This window comes from Dipodomys merriami, unplaced genomic scaffold (assembly GCF_024711535.1).
Source record: "Dipodomys merriami isolate MVZ:Mamm:240054 unplaced genomic scaffold, mDipMer1.0.p SCAF_690, whole genome shotgun sequence".
NCBI lineage: Eukaryota > Metazoa > Chordata > Mammalia > Rodentia > Heteromyidae > Dipodomys > Dipodomys merriami.
Window position 1 is genome coordinate 433,434 of NW_027206280.1, and position 11,234 is coordinate 444,667.

The window sequence follows — 11,234 nt, forward strand, 5'->3', positions numbered from 1 at the left end:
GGTATCCTGGAGCTGAAAAGCTGAGGGACAGTGCTGAGGACCAGAGTTCAAGCCCCACTACTGATGTCCCCCTCAAAAAAAATAGCTCTGGCAGATTGCAGAATATTGGACTAATCCCTATGAGTCCACCAGAATATTGGACCAGGGTGGTGGTACAGGCAAGATGGAGGGAAGGAAAGTGATTTTAGAAGAAAAATTCTTAGATGGAGGGTGGTACTTTTTTGAGCTAAGGAACACTGGTAAAGGACCAGGTTTTAGCCTCATGGCAAGTTTCTGAAGGTCAGACACTTGAAATATATAAACTCATTTTTTATTTTTATTTATTTTTTTGTCGGTCGTGGGGCTTGAACTCTGGGCTTGGGCACTGTCCCTGTGTGTGCCCTTCAGCTCAAGGCCAGTGCTCTACCGCTTGAGCCACAGCACCACTTCTGGTTTTCTAGTGGTTTATTTGAGATAAGAGTCTCACGGGACTTTCCTGCCTGGGCTGGCTTTGAACCTTGATCTTCAGATCTCAGCCTCCTGAGTAGCTAGGATTACAGGCATGAACCACCGGTGCCCGGCATTTAATCCTTAAAACATGCTGAAGAGTTTTTCTGTATTCAATGCTAGTTCTACATACCACAAATGAGTATCAATTTTCTTAGTCACCATAGGGTTCTTAGTTCTAATCAATGAAATGTTGCTTTTCAGGGGCTGCTTTAATGTGGCTGAGTGGCAGAGTGCTCATCTAGTATGTGCAAGGACTCAGCTGGTCCTCAAAAAAAGTAATAATAATAAATTTGAAAAAAGAAAGCATATTTAAGTAGAAAAGAAATTGAGTGGGTAGCTCACAGAGTCTCTGGGGAGGCTCAGCAAATAAGTTGGAACCCAGGAAGGTCTGTAGGTGCCAGGTCCCTCCCATAGCATAGACGGGGGTTAGGGGAACAGTGGGCACAGCTGCTATGCTCTTCTTGTAGCAAAGATGGGGGCGTTTGCACAGTGCCATGTTCCTCCCGTCTACTTCTAGGAACTGGGGTTGATGCTCCTCCGTTATTACGGTAGATTTTCCATTTTTGTTTTCTTGCCACTGGGTCTGTTTCCGAGGTATCAGTTGTTTCTAGTTCATGTGCCCAACCTGTAGCTGAAAGGAAGGCTAGGAGAGAAAACTATGGAAGCAAGTAGCTTTATTGAAAGGACAGTGCATAAAGTGAGGACAAAGTTTTGGGCAAGCATCATCATAAATGACATAGCTTAGATCTTTTTTTATTTTGGTGTTTTTCCTTTAAATCACGGCTAGTGCTCTTCTTGAACTACATCTGTAGTTCTGACTTTTTGCTGGTTAATTGGAGATGATGAATCTTTTGGATTTGTCAGTTAATGTACTCGGTTAGCATGAATCAAGATACAAATTCTGGAGCCTGGCATAGTGGCCCAAGCCTGCAGTCCTGGCTACTTGAATGGCGGAGACTAAGAGATCATGTGTTTTTTAATTTAACTTTAATTTTTTTCATTACTATAAAGGTGATATGCAGAAGTGTAACAGTTAGGTAAGTCAGGTAAGGAGTACATTTCTTTTTAGACATTGTCACTCCTTCCCCTGCGTCCTCCAAGTTTTTCCCTCCTGTCCCCACACACGTTGTGTATTTCTTTCCAACATAGTGTCTACTGAGTACCACTGCTGCATTTGTTCACCCTTTGTCTCTTCATTTCTGTGTGTCCCCGCCCCCCAAAGACATAAATGAACAAACAAGACAAAAAGAAAAAGGTAACAAAGAAAAAAACCTCTTGTTTTCATTACTTGGAATTTACTTTGATAAGTGTTATTTTATACACATACGTGTGCATATACACACATGCATACATACACTTGCACACACATATATGTATGCATACATACGGGAGAGTAAACTCGGGTCTTTGGCACAGTAAACACGTACTCCTATCACTGAGTGACACTCCCAGTTTCTGGCTCTTAAATTTTTTTTTTTTTAGTTGGTTGTGGGGCTTGAACACTGAGCCTGGTGCTATCCCTCAGCTCTTCAGCTCAAGGCTAGTGCTCTACCACTTGAGCCACAGCGCCACCAGAAGGTGGTTAATTGGGGATAAGAGTCCCACAGCCTTTACGGCCCAGGCTGGCTTTGAACCTTGATCCTCAGATCTCAGCCTCCTAAGTAGCTAGGATTACAGGTGTGAGCCACTGGCCCCCAGCTTGGCTCTTGAATTTTTAAAACTTAGTAACATGTTCATGATTAGTTGGCAGATGGACTGTTTCCTCCACTCTTGCTTATTACCCTCAGCTGAAAAAGAGATTTGTTTTTAAGTGTTGGGCCTAGGACCTTGATGTAGGCCTTACCATGGAATTACAACTCTATCTTCAGACTTAAAGAATCCTTTTTTTTTTTTTTTTTGGTAGGTCATGGGGCTTGAACTCTGGGCTTGGGTGCTGTCCCTGCGCTCTTCAGCTCAAGGCAAGCGCTCTACTGCTTGGGCCACAACACCACTTCTGGTTTTTTAGTGGTTTATTGGAGATAAGAGTCTCATGGACTTTCCTGCCCAGGTTGGCTTTGAACCAGAATCCTCAGATCTCAGCCTCCTGAGTAGCTAGGATTACAGGCATGAGCCACCAGTGCCTGGCTTCAAGCTTAAAGAATATTTAAAATTGAAGTTGGCATCTTCATGGTAGGGTAGAGATGATGCCTAAGTAAATTATTATGTGACATAAAATATGTACATAGAGCATGCTTTTAAGATCTAGGTGTGTGTTAACATAAAATTAATTTTAAGGTTATATTTAGGTAATGATTTTTGTACATGAAAATTTACACTTAATATCTTTTCTTTTTAAAGGTACTGGTACTTGGAAACAAGAGAGATCTTCCTAATGCCTTGGATGAGAAACAGCTAATTGAAAAAATGTATGTCCTAACAATGAGTAATACTGTTTTAAAAACTTACTTCTAAATGATATTTTTTTGTAGGCCATGTTTATGTTTTTTGTTAGTGATGGGGCTTGAACTCTGGGCCTGAGTGCTGTCCCTCAGCTCTTCCAGTTTTCTGAGTGGTTTATTGGAGATAACAGTTTCATGGTTTTTCTTGCCTGGGCTGGCTTTCAGCCATGATCCTCAGATCTCAGCCTCCTGAGTAGCTGGAATTACAGGTGTAAGCCATTGGCTCCCAGCCTGCCTTTTTTTGGCGGGGGGTGTGGGGGTGTGGGGGTGTGGGGGTGGGGATGGTGGGGGTGGGTGGGGGGCAGTAAAAAACTTCAGATCATACATGGCCTACCAGAGAAATGAGCCCCTAAAATTTTAGTAGTAATTTCTTCAGCATAGTAATGAAAAGAAGTAAAATTGGAGAGAGAATGATAAATATGACAGCTATTTTAAGCACAGACTTAAATAATTCTGCTTCTTACAGGAATCTGTCTGCTATTCAGGATAGAGAAATTTGCTGCTATTCAATTTCTTGCAAAGAAAAGGATAATATAGGTAAGAAATGATAGATATTTTCAGAAGGAATGAGTATCATTGTAAGAAATATGTAGTGTTTTTTACTGTTTATTCTCCCTCTTCGTGTTCAAATAACTTCCTCTAGGAAGTACTGCTGTTTTGTCTTAGGAAAAAGCATTGGCATTATAACCTTTGGAAAAAATACATCAGCCAAAATTTTCTCTACACTATTTAAGGAAGTAAATGCCACAGAGCTATAAGGTCTAACATTATGTGAAGTCGATTTATTGTATTAATTTTTGCATCAAGCTGAGCTTTTGAATCAAAATGATATTTTTGAAATTAGGTCTTATACAAATTATTCTCTAGGCATTAAAACCACTTCATTATGTTAACATTGTACTGGAAGTGTAAGCCAGTTTCCACTTCATATTGTTCTTAATTTCTTGGAACTGCTGCCACAAAGTACCAGCAACTATACGGTTTAAAACAGTAGAAACTTTCTCCTGTTCAAGAGGGGAGAATTCAAACGTGCTGTCACCTCGTCTTTGCTCCCTCCTAGCCTGCACTGCCCGGGAGCCAGCCAACCAGCCTGGTGTTTCTGCTCCACTCTGCCTCCATGGCTCTCTTTTCTTCCTAAGTTTAGTATCTTGTTAGACTCAGGCCATTGGATTAGGGCCCATCCACTCCAGTATGATTTCACCTTAACTAATTACTCTAAAGATTCTGGTATTTTTCTTCAGCCTTCATTCAGTATGTCACTTCTTGTTCATGACGTCTGACTTTGGGTTACTGCTAGTCTCTCCAAACTGCCTCCAAACACGTTTTAGTGAGCTCATAGGGTTGCTGTTGTTCTGGTTCATTTGGGACTTGTTGAAAGGCCACTACAAAGCAGTATAAACCCTGATAATTCTACTTTTGGATGCAAATATTCCTTTATTGAATGGTGAGAATAAATGACTTGTTACATACATGGAGAGTATTTAATTTGAGAACAGACTCTAGAAAGCATTTGTGGTTAAATGGACCTTGTTTAAATTTTTTGTTAGGTGCTAGTGGGGAAATTCTTGTTAAATTTTAAGGTACGTTTCAGTGAGTCATTTTCTCCCAGGAGACGTGGCTATATCTGGAGGCATTTCTCTCTCATCTCAGGGATAGAGATTACCCATAGTGCAGGGCTCCCTGCGGTCCCACAGCAGAGAATGAACCTCGTGCAGTCATTGGGTAGCAAGAGAAAGGAGCCTTCTTCTGCACGAACTTGGCTTTTAGTATACTGGGCTCCTCTGTCAATCTGTTGCTCCTTTTGTATTCTTTAGTATTCCCTAACTCAGGAGAGAGCTTTTGAGGGGAACATCTTTTGTCTTGTCGTTCTCACAGCCTAGCTGGATGCTTCCCTCACCTCCCACCCCAGGAACGCCCTCCCCCCCCCCCCCCCCACTCCAAAGAAAACACAGAACAACACGCTTTCTAGAGCTCTTTTATGCAAGAGGTGCAGCAAAGGTGTACACATGACACCGAGCTGTGCTTTGCTCTGGGTCAGTAGTCACCAAGTTTGTAATTTCAGAACTCTTGGTTCACTTAAAGTATTAACAGATTTAAGGAAATGGATTTACTTTTAGCTAGATTCAAATGTAGATCAGAATGGCTGATTAGTAGGAGTAAGGAATCCTGACTAATAGCCAAATGGTTACACTTCCTTTTTGAATATGCACACGCACACTAGGGCTTGAACTCAGGGCCTCATGCTCTTACCTCAGCCTCCTAAGTAGCTAGGATTAAAGGTGGGAGCTACCAGTACCTGGCTGACTTCAGATTTTATAACATGTTTTGGCTCTAAGTTTTTCCTTTACTGACAGTCTCTAAAAAATACTAGGAGCAGGAAACGTCATGTTAGACTTCCAGCTTGCTCATATGGCATAAGAAGAGCCTGCTTCATGTCCATAAATCACATGGAGATAAATACTCGCTCCAGACTGTTTACATTAGGACACTTTCCTGGGAGATCACTTTTTCTTTTCTTTTCTTTCTTTCTTTTTTTTTTTTTTTTTTTTTGCATCTGATTTGTTATTTCTCTTCGGTGTTTTTATCTGGTGTTGAGGATTCGTCTGTTTTCGGGACATTTTCTTCTCTGCAGAGTCTGGGGAGGTTTTTTGTGAGTTCCTTCAATGCTAAAATGGGTCATTTTGTCTCGGGTTTACCTTTTTCCGTCTTCTGACTAGCGTCTTCTGCAGCAGAGGTGCGAAGGACCTATTTCATCCATGTTGAGTCCTGGTTTCATAGCCCAGTAGAGTTTCCTCCATCTCAGCTCTCAGTATTCTTGACAGGGATATGGCTTCCATATAGTTCTCTCGTGTGTATAGCTGGGAAAGTAGGAGGTTACATTTATGCTTCCCTTTCTGGCTTGGAGTATAGAGTGCTAATTCTGCATGATCCTCATGTGCTTTCTTATGAGCTGTTTTTTATGAATTAGGACAGTTGATGCCCTGTTCTGCCTTAGCTGCCTTCTGGGTGTCCTTTTCCCAGCTAGTCTCGGCCACTGGAGCTTGAGCTGGCATCGTGTGAGGATGTCGTGCTGGTCTCCAACTCCTCCTCAGATCTGTCGATCTAGACATCACTGCCTTTACTCCTGATGTGCTAAAGCTGAGTTCTTACAGCTGTTTTCCTTCAGCCAGTTTGAGCCAGCAACACTTCTGTGACTCACATACGCAGCCTTCTACCTACACTCCCTTACCAAGTCCTGGTAGTTCTACACTTTCAAAATTTTTATTTTAAATACAGAATCTTGCTCTGTATCTCATGAATGGCCTCATACTCATGATTGTCTGATCTCAGCCTCCTGAGTGCTGGAATTACAGGTGTATACCACCGTGCCTGGCTGGCTTCTTGTTCCTCAGTTTACTCCTTCCCATCTTACAGTGTCTCTCTTGCTTCAGGACTTCATCCCCTGCCTACTTGGTTGTGACAGTTTGCATATTGGCAACAGTCTGCATACTTGTACTTTGTATGGGAGCACCCTGTCTCCTCTTGCCATTGCTAGCTAACTAACATATAGTAATACAATTCGCCAGTAGCTTCCCATTGGCTTGAAAGCAAAATCTTACCTTGTTATCATCCAAGAATGACATATACAATGATCTGGCTCTCTGTAGCTCAGTGGTTTTGAAATTAGGACATTATGTGTTGTGTGTGCATGTATACACATGTACATGAGCACTGGTCTTGTACTCAGAGGCTCATGTTATAGCTCTACTTTCTTGCTTATAGTTGGTGCTCTACAACTTGATACATACTTCTAGTTCAGCATTTGGCCAGTTAATTGGAGATGGAGCCTTGCAGACTTTTCTGATTAGGTTGGTTTTGAACGGCGATCCTCCACAACCTCCTGTGTGTGTGTGTGTGTGTGTGTGTGTGTGTGTGTGTGTGTGTGTGTGTGTGTGTGTGTGTGTGTGTGTGTGTGTGTGTGTGTGTGTGTGTGTGTGTGTGTGTGTGTGTGTGCGCGTGATTGTGTTTGTGTGTGTGTTTGAGTAGCTACAGGGTTAGAGACAGGAGCCACTCTCGTTTCCAGCTTTATTTCAGGACACTTTTCCTAGGGAACATTGGGCAGTCTGGAGACATTTTTGGGTGGTTATAGTGATGCATGATAATGACATCAGCTGGTTAAGGCTCTGGCTGCCCTGAAACACTCTTAGAAGGATGCAGAAAGGGTCATCTCGGACAACAGGGAAGAACTCTCCAGCCCAGATGCTAAAAGAGCAAGGTCACAAACTCCTGATGTGGAGGTGCAGTGCGTGAGAGCTCCTCCTCTGTGCTTCAGCCACTTTTCTCACCTGCAGCACACCCACAGTTCTGCCCTGGTGGACTCTTGATCTGACTTGCTTTGCTGTTTCCTTTGCCTGGCATTGTGTGTGGGTGACCTCTCCAACTCCTGGTTTCTTCTATTATGCTTTAAAAAGTTCTTCAGGGGCAGAGTATTTGCCCTTCTCTTCACGTTCCTGGCAGTTTGTGTGCAATACCTGCTTTTCTAAGAAGCAACGGATAACAAATGCGCCAGTTGCCCTAGACACAATTTACTTTTTCAGTTTGGTTATTGATTACGTGATCCTCACAGAGCTCAGGTAAATGGAGCACAGATGCTGAGAAGAGGGGAAGGTGACACATGTACATGTACCTGGACTTAGCTGCGCTTTTAAGTATTGTGCCTGTTTGGTTATTTAGTTCCACTTTAGTATCTTAACATTTTAACTTTTTCCCTCATCTTTAGATATCACACTTCAGTGGCTTATTCAACATTCAAAATCTAGAAGAAGCTGAAACATCTCATGAAGTCTTCCAGTCCTTCTTGGCTCTAATCCTACAATTACTGTCCGTTCCTCTGAAGTACTTCCCAGAATCCGGTCCTTCCTAAACCCAAGAAATTGCAGAGTTTATTTCTCATGTGCACTGCTGAAGATGTGTATCCCTAACCCTTCATAACGAATCGGCTAGAGTTGTCATGATAAAGTCAGCAGACACAGCTTCTCATACACACTTGGCCTAGTGTGTAGAAACCCTCCACCCCCCAACCTTTCCTTTAAAAAAAACAACAAAACACTTTTGACCATCTTAAATCAAGAAAATGGCATATTTCCATTATGGTCTTTCTGGGCCAGATTTTTATATTGGTTTTCAGTAAATGTCTATAATATTTCATTATAGAGTCCAATAGCTTAATACCGATACTGACTTGATACAGCATGAAATTTCTAGTGCCACACACAGTATTTAGAAAACCTTAAGCCTGACTCATTTGAGATAATATAAACGTAATGTTTACTTATCTCACAAATGCATGTGACATGTATAATTACCCTGTAGGAATTTTAAGAACTGGTCTGCAAAGAATGAGCAGAGGCGCCAGATCAACGATGTTGGCTCTTTACACTGGAGAGTTCCTACCTGACGGTTTTATAAACGTACTCTGTTTTCTGAGAATATTTCATCACCAGATAGCAGCGGGAGTGTGGGAGGAGGAAGGCGTGCATGCTAGTTTATATATGTCCAGATCATTACTCTTTCATTTTTTTTCCTTTTCCATACACTTTTTTAAGGGCTTGGGATTGATGATGATTTTCTCAAACGCTTTCATGAATTTAGAGCATTCCAGCCAGTGTAATAAAACCTGTTAACAATGTCAGACTTCGTTCAGACACACGTTTGTTTTTTCTATCTCCAGTCATTAAATCAGTGCTGCATGACACGCTGTTAACTTTTTATATTGAGTCATAAAGTTGACTTTCAGCACAAAAGATACAAAGAAAACAATTTTTTAATTTTTCTCTTACCAAGTAAGGCTGGGTACTCTTGTCTGGTGCCATTAGATGTCTTGATTATTATGACAACTCTAGACCTGCCTGCTTTCTCTGATGAATCATGCACAATGTCTACAGGTTGTTTAATAATCACACAGAGAACCGGGGAACTGAAGCTGTTGATTGTTGGCTTCATGATACAGACATGTATAGAAAGTACGGAACACGTTTTATAGTTGAGTGATCTCTGTACACATAAAGGGACTCATAACGCAGGTTTGCGTAGGCCGCTGTAGCAGAAGAGCCCTGTCGGGCACTGTTTCGTGTGCTTCATGCTGTGTGGGATTTGTTTCCTGCACACTGCGTTTCCAGATACATTGAGCACTCAAGAGGATGTCACCATTGAGGGTTTTTTGTTTTTGTTTTTTTGCAAATAGCAGTTTTAATTTATAGACTGCCATGGCCTTAAGACTTCTGTACAGAGCACTGCACTGTGTTGCACGTGTTACTTGTTTCCCATCCACCTTTTTAGTGAACGGAATCCGACCTTTTAAAGTTCTCTTTTTCTTTGAGGCATGTTGAATACTTCCCAGGTGGGATGGGTGGTTCTGGAAACGAAGGGATATGTAAACTTACTGCTGTGGTGTATACCACTGATGGTCACTGTGAGCTGGGACGGAGAACATGGCCACATGTGTCCCAGAAGAGGGGCTGGGATGAGGGCTGGGCTGCAGGGACTGCATACATTGCAGTTGACCGTGTGTGTATGTGTGTGTGTGTGTGTGTGTGCATACATTGCAGTTGACCGTGTGTGTGTGTGTGTGTGTGTGACTGCATACATTGCAGTTGACCGTGTGTGTGTGTGTGTGTGAGACTGCATACATTGCAGTTGACCGTGTGTGTGTGTGTGTGTGTGTGTGTGTGAGACTGCATACATTGCAGTTGACCGTGTGTGTGTGCGTGTGTGTGTGTTCATTGCTTTCACCATCTGTAGACATCCAAATGCCACTACCATTTTTCTGTGTAACCTCTGCATGTGGAAACTTAATAGTCACTCAACTTTGTAAATACTTAGTTCTTTTTTTTTTGTTTTTTTAAAAAAAATTTTGGTAGATGCATTTTCATCTGTTTACTGCTTTTTCTTAGCTTTGTTCAATAAACTTGCATTTTGAGGGTTGTAACGGCAATTTTAACTTAAAATGTACATCATGCTGAAAGGTTGCAGACTTTTTGGAAAGGAGCGGAAGGGAAATTACCATGGAGGGGTCCATAGACCGTGGGCTAGAAAGAAATCAACTCAGCGTTCAGAGATGGGCCTGTGGGCTAGTTAATGTAGAAATAAACTTTTGAAATATCCCTAGATCTGGAATTGTGTTGTTTTGTTGTTGTGGGGTGGAGGGTGGCTACCACTTGTAAAGTCAGGGTGCAGTGAATTTAGGGGGAAGCCCATGTTACTTTCACTTTTTTGGATGGGGGTCGTGTCAGCCTCCCGAGTGTTAGGGAAGCCCTCTGCCACTGCCCCTCCCCTGCAGTCCTCAGTATAGGGCTTCTGTGTGGCTTCTGTGTTCAGCATTTGATAGTCCATTACAATTTGATTTTGCTATGTTAGGAGTGGAATCTAGGACCTTGAGATCTTAGGCATAGTGCTCTACCAAGGATACATTCCCAGCTGAAAGTCCAGTCTTAAAAGTAAAAAACCTACTAAGAAAATTAGGTATGTGGTGGCGCATGCCTGTAATTCTAGCTCTTGAGAGTTTGAACAAGCATATTGCCAAAGTTTCAGGCCAGCTTGAGCTACAAGGCAAAACTCTCAAAAAAGTCCCCCTCCCCTCAACTACGTGTATACATGTATGAAACACTGCAAGATACGTCTTCTTAGGACAGTTCATCAGGAAACTATTTCTAATACCAAGCATGTTGGTCCTACGAAGATATCAAAGCTCTTGGGGAAATGATATGATACTTATGTCCAGTTTGCTTTCTCTTCCTGTCCATGGTGTGATTCTGTACCGCCAGCCCTTCGCTGGCCAGTTGGCTATGTGATTGTAGCTTTTCTGTCCCTAGGTATTAGTGGAGCCATTTTGGTCTTCTCACCACTCTCCAAGGCAAGGCCCTGGGAGGTGAAAAATGGGGGGCTGTGGAGGGGTTTACTGAATGTACACATTTAGCTTAATTTGTTGTATACATACTTTGGTTATGGTGGCTTAGGCCTGTAGGCTCAGCATTTGGGAAACTGAGGCAGGAGGATTGTGAGTTCCAGACCAGCCTGAGCTTTGTAGTGAGACCCTGTCAGCCAAATCACCTGTAACTTCTAAAATGAATCCCTTTGATTTTATCAAGGGAAGTAGATGTTTTGGACCATGGCTGCTTTAGTGTTACTTTTTTTTTGACCGAGGAACTAAATTGCTTTTTGTGCTGTCTACACAAGGGATTGAGTTCCAGTGGAATCCTGTTTTGTAATTTGAGCTTCTCTGAATGACTGAGTTCAGGAGTAAAACTATACCAAGAACCTATTTTAATA

General features: G+C 42.2%; 1 protein-coding gene across 1 annotated transcript in view; it reads left to right on the plus strand.

Annotated features, from left to right (window-relative positions):
• The window catches only part of LOC138816322 (ADP-ribosylation factor-like protein 8B), a 36,076-nt gene extending 26,001 nt beyond the window's left edge, over positions 1 to 10,075 (plus strand). The window contains exons 5-7 of the mRNA XM_070006019.1: positions 2,827 to 2,894; positions 3,394 to 3,464; positions 7,687 to 10,075. Coding sequence (XP_069862120.1) covers positions 2,827 to 2,894; positions 3,394 to 3,464; positions 7,687 to 7,736 — 189 coding nt within the window. The 3' untranslated portion in view covers positions 7,737 to 10,075. The remainder of the gene's footprint in view (positions 1 to 2,826; positions 2,895 to 3,393; positions 3,465 to 7,686) is intronic.
• Positions 10,076 to 11,234: the final 1,159 nt, after the last annotated feature.